At 36.2% G+C, this 21,818-nt stretch overlaps 1 protein-coding gene across 3 annotated transcripts in view; it reads left to right on the plus strand.

The window, feature by feature from the left end:
• The window catches only part of THUMPD2 (THUMP domain containing 2), a 275,888-nt gene that overhangs the window by 234,802 nt on the left and 19,268 nt on the right, over positions 1-21,818 (plus strand). For all 3 annotated transcript variants that reach the window (XM_007476992.3, XM_056825863.1, XM_007476991.2), the window contains 5 exons: positions 6,814-6,891; positions 8,583-8,635; positions 15,755-15,842; positions 18,065-18,136; positions 20,435-20,549. In XM_007476992.3, the coding sequence (XP_007477054.2) occupies positions 6,814-6,891; positions 8,583-8,635; positions 15,755-15,842; positions 18,065-18,136; positions 20,435-20,549 (406 nt within the window). The remainder of the gene's footprint in view (positions 1-6,813; positions 6,892-8,582; positions 8,636-15,754; positions 15,843-18,064; positions 18,137-20,434; positions 20,550-21,818) is intronic.

Consider the following 21,818-nt stretch of genomic DNA (forward strand, 5'->3'; position numbering starts at 1 on the left):
TTCACAATCCCACCCATGATGATTAGGAGACTAGTCTCACCAATTGATCAGTAAACATAATCATCTTGTACCTCTAAAATCTTCTAACTACAGGTGCATGCAAATTTTTATCTTCTAAGAGGAAACTGCAATAATTAGAGTTGAGGGAAATAGAAGAGAGAGACAGCAAAACCAATGTTTTGCTGGGCGTGTTGACAAAAACCAATTGGAGGGCAGTCCCCTTTTGGCATAAGAGTATACATTCAAAATAAATGTTCAATCAATCTTCAGTTCAATCAACTACACCCAAAGTTCATTCTGGATCTTCTTGATTTAGCGTAGGTTTTTCAGGCATCTTTCTGCAAATAGTTCATTCTCTGTATTATAGGAGTTAGCAAGCTTCTTTCCTTGAAGTTCTTTCTAGAACAAAAATTTTAAATCTTGGATTTTTATGAAAATACAATCCCCCCCAAAGTGGGTGTTGAGAAATACCCAGTTCAGCTCAGGATGCATAGTTGAGTTATGGGGGCATATGAGTCAATTATCAAAAGAAGAGAGAGGAAAAAAATGGAAGTTAAACTTTGGGGAGAAAGAAAAAAATTCAAAATCAGAATCAAAACATCAAACTTATGTATATAAAATTTTGAGTAAACAAGAATAAATTCATAATAGGCCCTTGTATTAGGGTCCAATTAAAGTAAATTTTATCCCTCAACTTCATAAGACAAAGTACAGTAATATTTCACTTACCCATTTGCAGCCAAGCCTACAGAAAGTTGCCATGCTATAAGAGAGGTAAAGGATTAGATTTTTGTGTGTGTGATAGGGAAATGTCAGTCTCTGGTTTGATTTTTTCGTCATTCTCAGGGATAGGGGGAGCCAGGATGATAGCCAAACTTAGGTACTTGTCTGTGAGTAGTTCACAAAGAATGTGGATACAAGAGAGTCCTATGTCTTAACATTTGTCAGGCATCTCAACCTCGAGTCTCAAACTAGGTTCAAATCCTTTTGTATTGGCTTAGAGGTTCATCAATCCTATCCTGATTGGTTTCTTTTGTTTGACCTGTGTACTCTTTTTGGCACTATTCAGGTTAAGTCTGTGCTCCTTTTTTGATCCCATTCCCTAGAATCAGACATAAACATTAACCACAGTCCCATAACATTTATCAATAAATGGCAGGTTCTGACAGTCTAAAGCTTTTTGGGTATGCATTAATATTATTGCAAATATATATCTTAAACTTATATTACTGCAAAATACAAAATAATATTGATTATATGTACCTTAAGTACAAGAAATGAGAAAAGGGAAAAAACTAAATATTCTAATCAAAATAAAAGAAAAGCAATAATAAAATAAAATTCAAGAATTCAGTGTGTTCCCAAAAACGGTATCTACTTGTCTATGGATTATTATCTCCAATGCATGTGATAGGATACAGTCAATCAGTCTCAATAGAAGATGTTCTCTTTACATGTAAGCAATGAATCCAAGAATCCTTCTCTCCAATTTTTATAGATGTTGGAGTAGTTAGCAATATTTGGAACATCCCTTCCCAGGAAGGCTGAGTTGCTCCAGTATGCTGGAAATTCTTAATATACACCTTGTCTCCTCTGTTCAGGTCATGAAGTGAAAAGTTTAGTGGTCCTGCTTGTACTGCAGCTCTGGATTCATGGAGTTCATGCAGTTTGTGCTATAATTCCTGTATATAGGAAACAATAGAAGTATCTCCCCCTAATAGTGATGTATATGCAGGGGAGAAAGGCTTAGCCTGGATAGGTGGATGTCCAAAAAGCATCTCAGATAGTAAGATGTGTAGGTCTCCCCTGGACCTGCTTCTAAGATAAAATAGGGCCAGAGGGAGAATTTCAGGCCATTTTAAATGTGTCTCAGTGCATAATTTGCCAATCATAGTTTTAAGTTCTCTATTCATTCTTTCAACTTGGCTTGAGCTCTGGGGATGATATGGTACATGAAATATGGGAGTTATCCCCAAGCAAGAATATATCTGATTTAGAACAGAATTAGTAAAATGACTTCCCCTATCTGAATCAATACATGCTGGTAGGCCAAAGTGAAAAATAATCTCTTTCAAAAGCACCTTAGCAACAAAAGCCACTGTGGCTCGGGCTGTAGGAAATGCTTCTGACCATCTGGTCAGTTGATCTACTATGACTAGACAAAATTTATATTGTCCAGCCTTTGGTACTGTTATGAAATCTATCTGCAGGTGCTCAAAAGGTGTGTAAGCCAGAGGACACCCACCAAAAGCTTTGCCACGAAAGACATGTTGGATATATGCTTGGCAAGTAGAGCAGCCTGTACACACTCTAGAGGCTATAGTAGTTAAGCCAGGGGCTATCCATATTGATTGTATGTACCTCTTTTAGCAGAGTCCGCAATGCCCTGGGTACCAAAATGACCATTCTTATGAATAGATTGGCAAAATTGGTCATAGAAACTTTTAGGGAGCAGGGGTTTTCCTTCAGATGACACCCATACTCCATTAATCTGTTTTGCTTTAAATTTTTATTTCCATTTTTCCACTTCCTTTTCATTATAGGAAAGTGATAAATTTAAGTCATCAGTGGTTGTTAATGTTAAAATTAATTCAGGCCCTTCTATGGCTGCTAGCTTTGCAGCGGTATCTGCCTGGTCATTTCCCCTAGACAGGGTGTAATAGTTAAAATAGTTGAGGCCTTAAACTGTAGTGAGTTAAAACAGCGGAAGACTTAAATTGTAGTAGATAAAAGAGTAGATGAGTAAATTGTGAACACAGAAAATATGTTTTCACTACAGTGTCTTGTTTTTAAATCAATATATAAGGTGGTCGCCAGGGAAATATTCCCAATTATTAAATATATACCCAATTAGGTTTTATAGGGATTTTAATTAATTAATACAATGAGGAATTAAAGAGAGAGAGAGAGACAGAGAGAGAGAGAGAGAGAGACAGAGAGAGAGAGAGAGAGAGAGAGAGAGAGAGAGAGAGAGAGAGAGAGAGAGAGAGAGAGAGAGAGAAGAAAATAAATGAGAAAAGGATAGGCCGGCCCAGGCAGCCCTGGCCAACCCAGGCCTAAGCCCTAAAGAAAGATCAGTCAGTCCTTAATCTTAATCACTCACCACAAGATCTGTCCAAGCAAGGGATTCTAGTGACATCAGGCCAGCTCCATCTCAGCTGAGTTCACCAGCTCAATGCCTCAATCTGAAATGACCATCTGAATGAATCTGAGCTCCTATTTAAAGGGCATTTTCTCCTATGTCACCTCCCCTAAGTCCTTATATCTACCAATCACAGTAGACATTTTTCAAAGGACAGACCATTCTTAGTTCACACCTAAGAAGGCTTTAAATTTTTTATTAAGTTCACACCAGAAAACCTCTAAGTAAATTTCTCACCTCTTTGCTCCTTGTAAGTTTATACCCTTTGTATTATATCCAAAAATAGGCATAGCTTAAGAATTTTTTGTCCCACTATAAGTATGGGTTTTAAGTACTTTTCATTGTTCAGAAAGGAGTTTACAACTTTATCTTCCCCTAAGGCATGCTTAAGTATGGTGAAGTAGAGTTCTCACATTCCTGATCTAAGTAGAGTTCTCACATTCCTGATCTAAGTTACTTTCACTGCCCAAATGGAGAATGGTCCCAATGGGGAATGGTTCCAATGGGGAATTTCTTTTAAGGTTTACAATCCTAACCTTATGAAGTAGGGTCTGAGAATTTTTAAGGTTCACAAGGGTCAGTGCCACCTGTATGGATAGAGCAATGAACCACAGCCAGGGCTTCCGGCAGTTGGAGAACAGAAAGAACTTCATTAATAATTTCTGCATTAGCTATGGATTTTCCAGCTGAGGTTAACAATCCTCTCTGGAGCCATAGCATCCCAACTGAGTGACAAATGCCAAAAGCATAACTAGAATCTGTATAAATTGTTGCCTTTTTACCCTTGGCAATTATGTGGGCATGTTTCAGGGCTTTGAGTTCTGCACCTTGAGCATTAATAGTAGAGAGCAGTGAAGCTGACCACTCAGTAGCAAATTCTGTGACTACAGGAGCTCCAATGTAGCATATGCCATCCCTCATAAAAGAAGAACCATCCATAAATAAGACTAGATCTGGGTTGTCTAAGGGAGTGTCCAAGAGATTATCTCGAGGCTTTTCTGCCATGGACACTAATGTTTCACAACTGTGTGATGGTTCTCCTGAAGTTGGTAAATCTGGAAGCAAGGTGGCAGGGTTAAGATTAGTACAGCGTTTTAGAGTAATATTTTCATTGTTTAACAAGGTTATTTCATACCTTGTAATTCACTGCTCAGAAAATGCCTGTGTTCTATGCCTTAGCAACAATGCTTCTACCTCATGTGGGCACATAATTGTGCCCATAGTTATGACTTTCTGATACTAGATCAACAGTTTTTGTCACTAGTAGTAAAGCTGTGGTAGCTACACCTCTAAGATGTGGTGGTGCTCCTGAAGCTACTGGGTCCAGTTGGGCTGAATAATAAGCAATTGGGCACTAAGAAGGTCCCCACATTTGAGTCAAAACATCTGAAGCTGCCCCTCTCTGACCATGGACATACAAAGTAAATGACTTCTTGTAATTCGGGATGCCTAGAGCAAGGGCAGACAGGATAACCTGTTATAGATCTGACAAAGCTGACAAGTGTTCTGACTAATTTAAGTGGTTCAGGGACTTGTTTTTCTTCTGCATTTCTATTCCCACAGTTCTTCCTCTGAATGTGGACAGTGTTCTTTTCCATATGTCCCTCAGAATTGTCCTGGATCATTGTATTGGTGCTGGTAGAGAAGTCCATTACCTTCGATTGTACTACAGTGTATCAGTCTCTGTGTACAATGTTCTCCTTGTTCTGCTCCTCTCACTCTGCATCAGTTCCTGGAGGGCGTTCCAGTTCACATGGAATTCCTCCAGTTCATTAAAATAAATACCCATTTTTTTTTAAACCCTTACCTTCCGTCTTGAAGTCAATACTGTTTATTGGCTCCAAGGCAGAAGAGTAGTAAGGGCTAGGCAATGGGGGTCAAGTGACTTATCCAGGGTCACACAGCTGGGAAGTGTTTGAGGCCAGATTTGAACCTAGTACCTCCCGTCTCTAGGCCTGACTTTCAATCCACTGAGCCACCCATTAGCACTTTTATGCCAGAAAGTCATAAGAATTATTTATGACATATACATTATTTACACAATAATTTAACAGTGAGGTGGCATTGTGGATAGAACACTGGGCTTAAGACAAGATGACCTAAATTCAGATCCTGCCTTATTGTCTGATCCTAAGCAAGTCACTTAACCTCTCTCAAACCTCAGTTTCCTCTTCAGTAATATGTGGTTAATAATAGCACCTACCTTACAAGGTTGTTATGAGAATAAAATATCACACAAAATCTTAAAATATATATATATATATATATAATGAGATATCACATGAAAACTACTTTATAAACCTTAAAATATATATATGTATTTGTATATACATAATATATAATAGCTATTGTATTATTGCAATGATAATGGAAGAACACCTCATTCCTTCTTTTTGACAGTTTTGCCAGGTATTATAATTAGTCACATGGTCAATGATGCTCTGCTGTCTGAACCTTGAAGCTAAATGAGATGCCAAGCATTAACTATTTGTTGCCCGACACTAGGACTACATAGAAGACACAATCAACGTCACCTTTCCATAGCTGGGGTTCTTACAAGACACAGTAGGAGAGTGGGCATAGTTTGGGGCCTGGCAAGCAACTAGAGGATGTATATGTATGACCACCAAATTGGACCATGGCATCACCGAGCCAGTCCTCTTACCATATTCATTATAGACATAAATCACTAAAGCTGAATCAGGAATGTTGCAATTCCTATCAGTTTTTTAGACATCCAGAATTACCAGAGTTGCTATATTATGATTTGGTTGTTCATATATTTAGCAACAAACTGTAAGTACAGAAAAGAGCATAGATTTAGAGCTGGAAAGACCTTTGGAGATCACCTAGTTAAATTCTCATTTTCCAGATAAAAAAATCATGTGGCCTGAGAGCTTCGATGATTTGCCCAAGGTCACCCAAGTAGTATCAGAGCTAAAGATTTGAATTCAAGTTCTCTAACCGGAGTTAATACAGCACTCATTCCACCACTCCATCCTGCCACCCACCTTTATTCTCCAAATAAATTCAGTTCCTTTTTATATTCTGCAATGGAAAGAGGGTGAAATTTGGGGTCAGAGGACCTGAATTAGAATTCAGCTTTTACTACTCTCTGTCAATCTTGGCCCTTCATAGAACTTTCAGGGCCTCTGTATCAAATGTGGGAGGTAGACTAGATGACCACCAAGTCCTTTATAGCTCCAATATAGCTCAAAATATTCAGATTTCTGATCTAGGAAAATGTTTCCTAGGTGTAAACTGTGCTGCTTTGTGGACACAGCTTTCTACCATGGCAAAAAGATGAAGCTATTGCATCAAAATAAGCAGATTTGTAAAAGTTTTTATTTCTGTGCTGGTTAAAGGAATTATAGTTGTAGAACATTATTCCCTTTTAAAAGAATTTCTTATAAAAGTTGCTAATGAATTCATCAAATGATGAAGTTGTTAGATGAACAAAATTAATTTTGATTATAGCAGTTGCATGTGGGTACCTGAATATAATTTGTTTTAATGAAACTCCTGTTTCTGATAGGAAAGTTTTGTTAATGATATATTTTCATCACACATTCAAGCCTTTCTTACTCATCCCATTAGTTTTAGGCTGTATCTTTAAGCTATTACCTTCACTGTTATTAGTATAATCTTTTCCTTCACTGTTGCTTTTCCAGGAGGTGGGAAGAGTTATAGGAATTGCTCTTATAAAACAGTTTGGCTGGAAAGCAGATTTGAGAAACCCCAAATTAGAGGTAATAAACATTTTTTATTTTCAATCTGACACTGTTTGAATAATTTCATAATTTGTTTTTTTTATATTTTAAGATTTTTTAAAAAGAAAACAGCTACACTGAAGGGAACAATTGTATTCATTAGCAATAAAGAATGTAGATAACTTTGGTGGTTTTCATTGTAAAAGTTTCTTAACAAGATGAGGACCTAATCTGTTTATTCGTGGTTGGGGACTGGTATTGGAGCAAGAGAGATCCATGCCCCCCATATACCTTAGGGAATGCTAGCTATAAGAAAAATCTTTTCGTATTACTCTGACAGTATCAAATAAAATGATCATAACCAAGTAACTTCAGTTTCATGAATCCAAAAAGGTATTTATTTGACACACCTGACTTAAAATGGAATAATGCCTCACCCAATTAAGAACTTGTTCTTTGGACCAAACCAGAGCGTCAGTTACTGGGTATATGAAGGGGAATCCTGAAAAGCAGGAATGTCAGAGCTAAATAGTGAACAAATTATACACTTTAGCTCAGAAACGGAACCTAAACAGAGAATGATAAGAATAGAGTAAGGAGAAAAGGAAGCTGATGGATTGAAAAAACCCTGTAGCCATTGAGCTTCAGAGACATTGCTGCTTATCTAGCAGGTCCAGAGGAACTTCAGAAGGGCCTGCAGATTTATCCAGAGACTGTGGCAGGCACTGAGGAGCCTTTAGCCCTTAGCCATGTAGGGCCTCTTAGTTAGGGCTGTCCCTCTGAGTTAAGCCCCCAAACACCCCACATTCCTTCATCATTCATTCATCCATTCACTCAGCAAACATTTATTGAGACTTATGTGTGCATATAACTGCACATTTCACATATAACTTGCATAACCTGATCATATCTCTCCTCTGTTAAATGACCTTCAATGGTTCTGCATTGCCTACCAGAGGAAATAGAAATTGCTGATCCTGGCATTTAAGACTTTCTCTACATAATCTAATTCCAGCATTCCTTCCTGGCTATATCTCATACAATTCTCTGTTCCAGCCAAACAAAATGAATCTCCATTCCTTTTCCTCACCTTATTTTCTTCTGTCTCCCTGCTTTAACTTGTGCTATTTCTCTCTTCCACCCCTCAACTGGAATGGATTTTATTTTCCTCCATTTGCTTTGTCCTTCCCATTAAGGCCCAACATAGTTGCTATCTCACCTACAACGCTTTCCCAAATCCAATTTACAGTGATATCTCCCTTCTGATTTCTCATTACATTTGCCTAGACATCCACTTTGCACTTACCTACACTACAAGGAAATGTGAGAGCTTTCTATATGTATCCCACTATTCCATTAGAATATGAGCCCTTTCAGGGTCACATCTGTATCATGGTGTCTTTGTGTTCCAAGTGCCTAGCAAGTAGCTAGCATTCAGTAGGTGCCTGTTTAATGTTTGTTATGTAGAATTGCTCTTATCCATACTAATACACGAATTTCTTAACAGCATATACTTTTTACCTACAAAATGGATTGGTAATTTAATTAAAACCTTCATTTAAGAAAAAAATAGTAAATGTTTCCATTATACTATATAATCTTGAAGTCCTTGGACCTTCCTCTTTAATATGGGTTTCTTAGGCACAAAACTAAAGCATTCAAGTTGTAACCCCAAAGTCCTAGTAGTGGAGATTTGTTTCTTAATCTAATTTCTGTGTTTGCCCTTTCAGATATTTATACATCTAAATGACATTTATTCCGTGGTGGGGATTCCTGTTTTCAGGTAGATGCTTATACTTTTGTGTTCCATGATTTTTTTCCTAAGTTCATGAAGGTTTTTAAAGTCAACAGTTCTATATGTTTTGTTTGTAGCAAAAAAAACTAATTTGACAATAGATGGAACACAAAACTAGATATTTTATGTTTTGTATGAGCCTTTAAAATATTTTAGTAATGTATACTTTTTATCTGTTAGAGTATAAAAATTTAGATAACAGCCATGAGTTACATTAATGACTATTATAAATAAAAAATAATCTTGGAGGCTTATTACTAGATTTATAAGCATTTATTAGTAAAGAAAGATTAGGCTGGAAACATTATTTCTCTCTTTTCTAACTTAAGAAGAATCAGGTTCCAAATTCCAACCTGGTGCAGTCCCCTCCACACCACTGCTTGCCAGAGATTGCAAGATGAGATAAGAGCTCAATGAAAGAACCAACCCAGAGAGCAAGAGACAGTTCAGGGATTAAAATAGGAGCAAAGAGACTGACTCAGCTCCCATGCTGGCTTTTCAGACCTAAGCTCCTTCCCCTGGATCCTTCCATTGGCCAACAGCTTGCCCATCTGGCTTCCCTGCACCTCAGACATGTGACTCTGTGACTCCTCTGTCCATCCACAGGGGTTCATCTTTTGGGGGATTAGACTGGGATGGAGATCCCCCCCAAGATATTTATTTCACACAGTCCCCCCCCCATTCTTTGGGAGACCAGCATGTTGGCTCCCCACTCTTGGTTCTACAGGAGATAAAAATTTCAGTCTGTCTATTGAATCATTCCATATATGGAGTCTATACATTTAGGATTTTCTCACAAGGATGAATAAGAGCAGTAAAGATATTGTACATTTCATGGAGGTAATTACTACAATTTGGGTAATTTAAAGAAAGACAAGGAGAAAAATGATTGACAGGCACATTAACAAAGAGCCATTTGGGGCATTCCCCTTTTTGGCATAGGTGTTTACAAAATCAGATTAAATGGAGGGCTCAACCCAACCAAAAGTTCATTTCATTATATCCAAAGGTTCATTCTGAATCTCATAATGTAGTGTTTGATTTCTGCAAGCATCCTTATAGCATCTTTTCCAGAAGATCTTCTTTCCTGGTCCAGGATATTGGCGATTAGCTTTTCCTAAAATTGCTTTTAAAAGATCCTTGACTTTAGACTTTTAGGATAATTACACAATCTGCCTCTCAGAATATACACACACCAACAGTAGAATTGACACAGGGTATATGACTAAGCTATAAAATAGGTTATTGATTTTTTAAAAGCATTAAATAATATATAAATCAATTCTCCCTAAAACAAGAGAGAAAATTAAATTTTAAAAACTATATTGAAGTCATACATGTATATAAATGTAAGTATAAATTAAAATTATAATAAGTCCTTGATTCACCATCAAGGTCCAATCAAGGTAGCGCATATCCTACAAACATGTAGGACAGATGCAGCACCATTGCAATTACCCACCATCAACTATGACTACAGAAAATTGCCATACTAAAGAAGGGAGAAGGGACAAAAGTTTGACAAAAAGGAAAATGCGATCCCCTGGTCTGATTTCTCCCTCCACCATAGATAGGGATAGCAAGCCAGAGTTAAAGCCAAATAGAGATATCTTTTAGATTCATATCTAAAAGGCAAAAAACAGAGAATCCCATCCTCAGGACTCATTAAAAAGCCATTTCGAGTCTCCTGAGAGAGGTCATCTGCCTTGGCATTGATGTTCACCACCCCCATCCGTATTGTTGGCATCCTTGATTGTGAGTGTGAGAAACGGAGTTGAGCTCTTTGCCCCAGTTTTTCTCCTTGAACTGACTCTCTTTTTCTGGGCTGGCTCTTTCTCTGAATACTCATCTCATCTTATAATCTCTGGTAAGCAGCAGCATGGAGGGGACCACACTGGACTGGAATCCAATACCTAATCCTACTTAAGTTAGAAAGGTTGGAAAATCTATTTCTCTCAATCTCATCGCTAATAAATGCTTATCAATCTAGTAATAAGCCTCTAAGATTAATTTTTATTTATAACATGACATTGACAAATTATACCTAGTGTCTTAAATATTTTAAATTATTCATTAATTTAAAAATTTATAAGTCAGTCTAGGTAAGAAATATATATGTATAAATATTTGCTTATGGAAATGGTAAGTATTTATTAAAATTGAACCTACCGTGCAGTTCTTTGAGCCCTTAGTGCTCATTGCCAAATCTGATGCCCTGTAATACTTTACTATGGAGAAAATTTTTTCCAACTCTTTAGAAAATCTAAAGGTAATGTTTCTCTAGTCACACAGAATACGGTCATTGTTTCTACAAATATAAATAAGGATAATAATTCCTACTATGGTTTTCTGGAAAATTCTTCAAGATATTTATATTGTGTTTTACCTGGCATCACCAAAGTAAGAAAGTATGGGTAGAGATAAGTCATAATGTCCTAGTTCTAAGTGTGAAGAGGCTGGCAGCTGCAGAACAAAAGTCTTTCTTCAAGAGAGCAAAACCATTCTGTTGTTGGACAATTGTAAAATTCACCCAGAGAAGGTAGAGTCAGTATAGAAAAATATTTTTGCCATCCTTCTGCCTCACATTGTTACTCATTAATTCAACTTTGGATTAAAATGGCATACTGAATATGAGATTGTTACATAAATAGTTAAGTGAAAACTTGGATCTCACAGGCACCATATAGAACAATCTCATACCATCAAACTTGCATTTAAATTTTTTCCTTCTTCCTACACTTAGCTGTGTGTCTTGGCTTCCAAAAAAGTTAATGTAATCTTCAGCTATATTAATAGAAACATAATGTTCAGAACCAGAAAGGTGGGCATCTACATGTACTTGCTAGATATCACCTGGAACACTGGATGCAATTTGGGGCATAACTTTTTAGGATTATCGATAACAGGGATGGGTTATATCCAGAGAAGCATAACCAGAATAATAACTAGGAAATTCCTAAACCTTGTCATATGAAGACTGATTAAATAATGTAAGGGGTAGAATGTGAGAGGTTTTTATAAAAGGTTGGACTGGATTATTCAAGAATAGGGTTGCCAGGAATTTTAATTAATTCCAAAGAAATTTATTTTAACTATTTATAAAATATAGAAAGAGTGAAAGTAAAGAAACCAGAGAGAGAATAGGGTAAGATATCTAGCCTAAGCACTAAGTATTTTGCTCTGACCCCTGGCTCAACCCAGGCAGGGTTAATTAACCCTTAGCTGGAGGGGCCTTGGCCTTGAGCCAAGGACCTGGAGGTGCAGGGAGCCCCTCTCAAGAGGGTAGGTCTCTCCTGAGGCTAATCTCTTCAGAAAAATCCAGGAAAAGAATCAGCCTTTCACTCACCACATGTCAGTCCAAAAGGGAAGCAGTATAAGATCTCAAGCCCAAAATCCTCCAAAGTAAAGTTGAAGGTAAAAGACAGAAAAGAGCCTTCACAGGAAGTTCTTGGCATTTAAAGGTCATCCCTTTTCATCATTTCCTGTGACTTTCTTCCATTTGACATGTACCAATTACAGCTAAAGCTTTGCTTAGGACTGCCCAGGAGGCAGTCATTTGATTCTGATTCATCACCCACTATCATACACGTGGGTCACAGACTTCCCCCACTCAAGTGTGAGTGTGGTGTATACGCTTTTGGTGATTAAATCTAAAAATGGGCAGAGGAGAGTTAATTTAATCTTCACAATAACCTGGGGAGAAAAGAAAACTTAGAATAATATTAGGGTTATTTTCAATATATTTTAGGACTGTCATGTGAGTGGAAGAATTCAATTTATTTTATATAACACTGGTGGGAGAAATAAAACCAATAGATATAAGTTCCAGGAGGACAAGTTCAACTTAGTCTACAGAAAAATTTCCCAAAATTAGAATCATTTAAAAATTGAATAGAGTACTCATTAGGTACTTTTAGCCAAACAGGGTCAAATAAAAACTAAATGATTTTTTGCTGGATATGTTATAGAGGGGTCTGTGTATCAAACTAAAAGGCTTCTAAGTTCTCTTTTGTCCCCCAGGTTCTGTGTTTCTTCTCATTAATCAAATGATCAAACTCGTATTTCATGTTTGATCTTAGTTTATAGACCTCATCCATTTTTACCATTGCTCTCTAAATCTTTGTTTCTCTTCACAAAGATTTGTTTAATTCAAATGTCCTCATCTGATCAAAAAAACTTAGCTGTTTAATAGATCTCAGGTTAGAATAAAGTTTGAGACATCTGGTTTAATTCAATCCTTTTCCTGGTAGATTAATTCTATCCATAGTATCTACAACAAATGGTCATACAGATCTCCCTGAAGTTTAATGTAGTTATATTGCTTTGTTGGTCTTGACTAGGCCACCTGTTTTCTCCCAAATCAAACTTATAGGAAACCTGAGAACAACTTACAGTTATGCTCTAAGTGTGTTCTTGTCTACCCTCCTATCTCTGGTTACCTGTTCTAAAGGGAAAGATCACATGTAGAATTATTTTAATTCAATTCAACAAATATATATTAAGCAACTACCATATGCAGTCCACACAGACTGTATATACATTTGTTATATAAAAATAATAAAAAATTGTTTAGTTCTTACCCTCAAGTTTAGAATTTTAGTTGGAATTGAATTTAGTCAATTCAACTTATCTTTTAAAAAATATTTCTCAATTCAATGCAGGTATTTGAATTTAACAATATCTATTTGCTGCAACAGAGATAGTAGGGCCCCTTCTTTTGGGCCCAGTTTGAACAGTTTCAGTTCATGTGCGCAACTCTCATCAATTTCATATTTTTCATAGTAAATATATGATTTTGATTCACCAGTGTTGTATGATTATTATTCACTGTTATATATAGTTATTATTCATTCATCTCAGTCATGTCCAAATCTTTGTGACTCCATATATGGTTTTATTGGCAAAGATACTATAGTGGTTTGCCATTTCTATCTCCAGCTCTTTTTACAGATGAGGAAACTGAGGCAAACAGGGTAAAGTGACTTGCCCAAGGTCTCACAAGTGTCTGAGGCCATATTTGAACTCAGGAAGATGAATCATTATGACTTCAGACTTAACACTCTCTCCATTGTGCCATCTAGCTGTCCCACTATTATATATATTTTCCTCTAAAGTATTTCATTTTGAGGAATAGAGTCCATGTTCAGTTATGGTATGTATTTGAATCATTGAAGAATATCATTAATATCATTTAAAAGAGGAAGGACTTAGACATAACTTGTTAAAACCTGGTATTCCCAGTGGCAACCACTTCCTTTTATAATTCCTGAACCATTCATTTACAAACTTGTTCTAGAACTTTGCCATGAATAGATACCAAATGTATTGGTCTGTAGGTTCTGGAATCCAATTTCTTCCCCTTTTTGAATCCTAAACTTTAAGGAAAGTTTGTACCAAATTTGTCCTGATGTCTATATTTACACAATTGTCTTTTTTCTTCTAATAAATGAAGAATTAATGGATATTGCCACAAATTTTCCCCAAAACAATCTTGTACAAATTGCTAAAATAGTAAGGTTATCCTTTCATATCAAATCAAAAAGCTTACTGAAAGTAACATAGAAGAATGAATTAAAACTGAAAAGCAATTACTGTTGGTCATTTATGTTAGTGATAAAATAAATATGTATATAATGTCAGGTTTTGAATGCTGACATTCCATCAGACATTGAGAACAGTGAGAACAAGAGGGAAAATGATGAATTTTCTGACCAATGAGAAAGTCATTTGGGAGAATTTTACATGACCGTAATTTACGGCCATTCATTTCATGAATTTATTTTACAAAAATTCATGCTATATTGTGAAACCATGCAGCTCCATAGCCTTCATTTTTCTAAGTGAAAAATTTAAATAAGTTGATAAACCTAGCACTTTTTCCAGAAAGCAGGTTTCAGAGCAGCTCTAAGAGTTTGGTGCTCATTCAGCAGGATTCCTCAGTTCATCTGTGGGACAGTGTCTGTCATATGGTTATAATTATTACACTGAGTTTGCCACAAAATTCAGTCAAAATAGGTGCAATATGTCCTACATAGGAAGACAAATATATATATATATATACATATATATATATATATATAATTTGAGAAGGATTTCCTCCCAAAAATTAAAAAAATTTAAATGAGTTTATTAAAAGAAATAATAATAATAATGCCTTGCATTTGGGCAGGGCTTTTTAAGGACATATAATACCACATTCAGTATTATATCTAGTAGACAATATTTTTTATTACTCTCTTTGTAATGTATTTTGCTCCTAGGTGGCACAGTAGATAGAGTACTAGTCTTAGCATTGGGAAGACTCGAGTATAAATTCAGCCTCTGACTTCATTTGAAAAAAGAAAAAAAAAAGCTAACCTTTATATAGCACAATGATGGCAAACATGTTAGAGATTGAGTGCCCAAACTGCATCCTCATGCAACCTGTGAGCTGCCTCCTTACCCCAGATAGGAGGAAGCACTCCCATTGGTCTGCTGGGCAGAGGGATGGGTGATGGGAGAAATGTCCTCAGGTACATGTGGAGAGAAGGAAGCAACTCTCTCCAGGATGTGTGCCATAGGTTCACCAACATGAATATAGCATCTACTGTATGCCAGGCGCCATGGCAAAGTACTTAGACTCTAGAATTCATTATTAAAGAAATAGCTAATGAAAACTGCTTTCATATTCTGTGAATGGAGAATTCTTGTTCCTTTGGATACTGGAGTAAATGGTTTCTGATGTCCCTTCAGACTTTAAGGTTCCCTGATCCTCAAAACAACCCTGAAAATTTATCTGCACAAAAGGTGAATGAATTCTCAAGCTTCTATGTCTAATAAGTGGCTGGAACAAGAAACAAGGTCCACTGACTTAGTTTAGTATTTTTTCCACTATTCTATACTGCCTACTTAATTAATTTCAGTTGTCTAGAAAATTCACTTATCTAAAGTGCCTCAAGATCTATTTTGCCAGTTAATAAATATGTTTTAATTATAAAGTTAAAAACAATATACTATCTTTAACATTTTATTGCATGTATGTGAATATATGCAAATACATTACTTTTTCATTAATGCATATTAATTCAGAATTCAGTCTTATTGACCCCATGACTAAATTCTTTCTAGACTTCCTTTGGCAAGCAGAGCTTACATCAAGGTGGCAGGACTTCGTTCTACTATAGCTTGGACAATGGCATCTCTTGCTGAAATCAATGTAAGGAAAAATTTTCATTTTAAATGGTAATGTATTTTAGTCTTTATTTGAAAATTAAAATTTTCAAAGATAGGCAGAAGAAATACAACTTGATATTTAATGGGGAAATAAAATTTACCACACTAGTTATCATCTCTGTCTCCTGCATAATAGCTTATTTAGGTGGCAGAGTTTAACAAATTCACTTAAAATATTCATTCCTGTGACAAGCAAGAATAAAGAAAATTTCATTATTTCCCATGTCATCTAGTATTTCTCAAAAACATCACTATTTAGTATCTAAAATTACATACCCTATTCTCTTCATTTACTTTCCTAGTATTAAAAAAATCCTCCTTTATACCAACCAACCCTGGATCATTTCCTTCCCTATCCTATCCTTTCCTCCATCCTCTCTATTCCTCATGCTACCTAATACCACTGTAAGAAACCATTCTATGTTGCCAAATGAATCCACTACAAATTTGCTACTTCATCCCAACAGGACCTTCATTGCTACATGGTAATCTTTTTATGCTTCCCTGATTAACTATATTCCATTGTCCAAAATATTTGTTTCAAGCCATCCCTTCTATAGCTACCTATTCTGTTCTCTCTCCCTTTCCTCTTGGCAGAGACCCTTGGCTTATACTTGGCTAAGAAAATGAGGGAGATGCATTGAAAAGTTCTTCTCTTCCAATGCAATGCCTCAGATTCCCACATCATTCTCCATCCCCTCTTCCTTTTCTCTGTCCTGCAAGGATAATTTTAGCATTGTGACTTAAAATCTAAATTAATTGGTCACCAGGGAAAATCCCAAATGATAAAATACCCAAATCAGCTGGAAATTATGGTGATTTTAATTAATATAGAGAGAAGGGATTAAGTAGAAGAGAGAGGAAAAGGAAAAAGTTAATTTAAACTGCTCTGGCTCAGCCTGAGCCAGACAGGAGTCAAAGGCCTTGACCAAAGGACCTCCCTGAGCCCAAGGGAAAAGAAGGCAGTCTTACCCAAGTCACCACACCACTGTCTCAAGGAAGCTGTCTGAGGGAGCTCCTTCAGGTTGAGTTCCTTCATTGAACTGCCCATATGTCCGAATGTCCAAATCCCCCTTCTGGCCTTTGCATCCTCTTTTTAAAGATCTTTTCTCTTGTGTCACCTCCCCTAAATTTTCACGTTTACCAATCACAGCAGTTGCTTTTCTCCAGGACTGCCCATTCTTTAGTTCTCACCTTCTTTGGTTAGATTTTCTCCAGGACTGTCCACTCTTTAGTTCTCACCTTCTCTGGTTAGATTATATCTTTTGTGCTACTTCACACTTCTTTGTTAAATTCACCTTTTGTTAGTTACTTGACATTTTTGTGATTAATTTAACCTTTATAGGTTCTTAACATCTTTTTTGTATTAAGGTCTAAAAATAGACTTAGCTTAGCATTCTAGCTTCACTATAAGGTGAGAACTAAGTACCTTCATTGTTCAATTAGGAGATTACAACTTTATCTTCCCCTAAAGTACTGTCTGAGTAGCATGGAATAGTTTTTTTTAAGTTCACAGTCCCTGAGGGAAAAGTTGCCTTTCTCATTTCCAAGGCCAGCCCTCCATCCTATTCCATCCCCCTTTGTCACCCATCTTCAATTTCTTTTCTCATCCACCCTCCTTTTAACCATAGACCTTGACTTGGCCACCAGCTTTGTATTAGTGCCCCAGGGATTTCTTCCCTTTTACAGCTAAAATCCTGGGGAATCTAGTCCATGCTTGTTACCCCCTCTTCCTCATGGCCCCATTTCTCTCTCCTGGTCTCTGTTCATTTCCAAAACCTCATCAAGGGCTCCTTCCTCAGTCTTCTCTCTCCTCTATCGATCTTCCACTCTGCTCATTCAGAATCCTGCTTTCTCCCAATGCTCCTTCTGTCCACCTGCTCACAGTACCCCTATCTGGGCCTTTATGTGAGGTCCGTATAGAGTTCCAAAGACTTCTCTCCCTGCATTCTTTCTCAACTCTTTTTGAAATGCCCTCCCTCCTCCCTTCCACCATTGAAATGCCTAGAGCCTTCAAAGATCAGTTGAAAAGCCCTTTACCTCCCCGAGGCCTTTCCTGATCCCTCATTATTAGTGCTTTCCCCCCAAATTTACTAATTTGAACTATGTGTGTTTTGTATTGGTCTGTCTACTGCCACAAGAGACATAAATGTGGGTATTTCTCCACTATGACTCTCACTCACAAATCACTTTTTCTTTCTGTAGGTTGGTGCAGTGGTTTTGGATCCAATGTGTGGACTTGGAACTATCCTATTGGAAGCTGCTAAGGAATGGCCTGTCAGTTCAGGTTTTTTTGTTTGTTTTGTTTTACCTTTTTAAAATATATATATTTTTTTGTTTTAGTAAATATTTCCCAATTAAATATTTAAAAATTTAGTTATTTTTTTAAAATTTCAAGTTCCAAATTCTCTCCCTCCCTCCTTGGGAAGTCAAGCAATTTGTTAACAAACATACATGTAAAGTCATGCAAAACATTTCCATATTATCCATGATACAGAAGAAAACATAGTCAAAAAATAAAACAAAAAAAAGTGAAAAAAGTATGTTTCAGTCTGCATTGAGAGTTAAGCATTTTTCAACATGGGTCCTTTAGGAATTGGATGGTTGCCTTGATTGGAGTAACTAAGTCTTTAATAATCTATCATCATTATAATATCGCTGTTACTGTGTACAATGTTCTCCTGGTTCTGCTCACTTCACTTTGCATTACCAGTAAGAACAAAATTCATTTGGAAAAATGAAAGATCAAAAATATCAAAAGAATTAATAGGAAAATGTAAAGGAAGGATATTTAGCAAATTCTTAACTATTTTATAATCAAAACTATCTGGTACTGATAGAAAAATAAGCCTGTAGATTTTAAAGCTAAGTGGACTTTGGCTGGAACTAGAGCTGCTTGGACCACTGAAATGTTTAGTGATTTGCCCTGGGTGACACAGATAGTGTGTGGCAGAGGCTGAACTTGAACTCAGGTCTGACTAACTCTGAGGCAACCCTCTTTATCCATTACACTAGGTTGTCTTTTTCCAAGAAGAATATTTACATGAATAAGATTCTATATAAGAAATCCTTAGTTATTTATAGATAAATCATTCTTTTTTAAAAAATTGTATTCAATTGCATTAAAATAGAGGGTTTTTTAGATTTAGATTGAGAGTGAGATCTTCAAAGGAAGCTATCAACAAAGAATGTCACTGGTTTACCCAAAGTGATATAAGTATTAAAGAATGTAAGAAGGGGAAGCTAGGTAGGCTAGTGTTTGGAGTGCTAGGCCTGGAGTCAGAAGGACCTGGGTTCAAATTGGACCTTACTGGGATCCTGGGCAAGTCACTTCATCTTGATTGCCCCTTGCCTCTCTTCTGTTGTAGAATCAATGCAAAGATAATGTAAAAGTTAAAAAAAAAATCAAGAATTAAATCCAGGTCTACTCACTCCAAATCCATTACTCTTAACTCTAACATTGTCATTCCTAAGATGCCTCCCCTTCCTTACCATGGAAATAGACAAAATTAACTGTTATCTATAAATAAATAAATGATTGAATTCATTTCCTATAGAAAGCTAATTACATGTATTATATGTGTATGTATATGTTGCTTCATAATTCTTGTTTTATATGTGTATACTTTATCTCTTTAATTCAACTATAAGTGTCTTGGGCAGGTATTGTATTTACTTTTCTAGTGTCTTTCATGGGAGCTATTATGGTGTGATAGCAGGTAATGAGCTCTTTTGGAAGCAAGACATACATATAATGCGTTCCAAAACCAATAAATGATTGCATTATGTTTTTATTTTACCATTTTAGAAGAATATACATGTGTTTCAAAAATCCATTTCCACACACCTTTGTGAAGCACTTTTTATGTGAAAAGGATCATTCTGGGTAGCGGGATATAGATTCCATACCTTGAGATGAGAATAGTATAGGATAAGGTACTTCTATAAGGAATGGTAGCATGAATGGAATTGTCCATGCATGTGACAGTGCTTGAAGATAACTGTCATGTCAATCATTCAGCAAGCAGTTTGAAGTGTCTGGAATTGTGCTGGGCCCTGGAGCCATCAGGACAAAGCCAAGGACCAGACCATGCTAGGAGCTGCCTTACACCCTCTAAGGGGATGTGATGGACTCAGTGTGCATAGAGATAAATGCATACCAGAGAACCTCTGGGTCATTAGAGAGGAGACTCCGCACCTGGGGATCGGGTAGGGCTTGGAGGATGAGACGTCTGATTTGAGTTTTGAAAGAAATGGAATCTTCTCTGTAGTAGAGGGGGGGCAGGAGTGTAATCTAGGCCTGGAGGGCAGTCGGTGCCAGGCTCGGTGGTTATGGGGAGCACAGGAACAGCACTCCTTTGGTGTAGAGAGGGAGCGACTGTTAGGAGTTAGGAAACTGGAACCTGCTCCTAAAGGGCTTTAAATATCCACTATTGGCATTCCTGCCTGGTTCTAGGGGTCAGAGTGAGCCCATTTTCCTCTTTCATCATTTAAAAAAATGAAAATAAACTTGCTTAGATAAGCAAAATATTTCATAATTTTACTTATGCTTCAACAATCTGTTTTTCTTTGCAGAATGCATATTATTTGGGGGCTGATGTAAGTGATTCACAGTTATCAGGTGCATGCGACAATCTAAAATCTGCTGGTCTTGTGGATAGAATAGAATTACTTAAATTCTCTGTAACAGGTAAGCTATTCAAAATACAAATGTAATCAAAATTTTTATGTAGCTTAGTACATGTTTAGTAGCAGAACATTGTAAAATGAAACTGACTATATATAATTAGAAAAGAATATTTCTTAAGGAATCAAAAGGATTATATTAGTGGAATTTATATGTAGTTCTCAATATTGATTGTAGTTATTAAAATAAAAGAAATTATAATATTCATCAGATGATTTATTCTTGGGAAGTAGCATTCAAATAAATAATCAGCAACTTTTCCATTCTTTTGTCCAAAGAGCAATCAAAGAACCTTTAGATATGTTCAAACCTTTTAAAAAATACATTTAATGGATTTGATATTTTCCTTATAATCATATATCACTTAGAATCGATATTAAAAGATGAACAAAAGACCAATAACTCATCGAATTTCTTTCAATAACTTTAGGGAGTTTCTAGCTCTGTGGTTAAAAATAAAATATTTCCAAACCAGTTACATATTCAGGCATATAAATAAAAAAAGTACTTGACAGTCACAAAACTAGAAATGAGGTTTCTTATAATCTTAATATTGCAAGATCCAGTAGAGGTAATCTGATTTAGCCTCACACTCCAGGTCAGACTCAGCAATATCTCTGACTGATTTTCTATCAGCCTGAGCTGAAATACTTCCAGTAATGGAGAATTCACTACCTCACTCTTTTCTATTGATCATTTTAATCAGTGACTTGGATAAAGGTATAGATCATATGCATGCTTATTAATTTTATAGATAACACAAAACAAAGAGGGACAGCTATTACATTAGATGAAGAAGTCCTGATCTAAAAACATCATGAAAAGTTAGAAAGTAATGATGAAATTTAATAGGTTTATTAAATTATACTGCAAAGTACTGTACTTGAGTTTTTAAAATCAGTTATATAAATATAAGATAGAAGGAGAATAGTTTTGTTAGAAAATATTTTATGTAAAAAAAGATTCAGGCTTTTAGTGATCTGTGAGTTCCATATGAATCAGTGTGATGTGATGACCAATAAAAGGCTAATTTGATAGTTTCAGATGTGATAAAGATGAAGTTTGCACCTCTCAGTCTTTGCAAACCATTCATCTTTATCACACAAAGTAATTTGCTTTAGTCAGACCACATTGCAAGCATTATGTCTAGTTCTGGGCACTATATTTTAAAAGAGAAATTGATGGGCTAGACCCCATGGAGAGGTCTTGCAACAATTAAATTTAGGTTTTATGCAATATGAGAGTTAAAAAATAATATTGTGGTCGACGTTT

The sequence above is a fragment of the Monodelphis domestica genome, chromosome 1 (assembly GCF_027887165.1).
Source record: "Monodelphis domestica isolate mMonDom1 chromosome 1, mMonDom1.pri, whole genome shotgun sequence".
NCBI classification, from domain to species: domain Eukaryota; kingdom Metazoa; phylum Chordata; class Mammalia; order Didelphimorphia; family Didelphidae; genus Monodelphis; species Monodelphis domestica.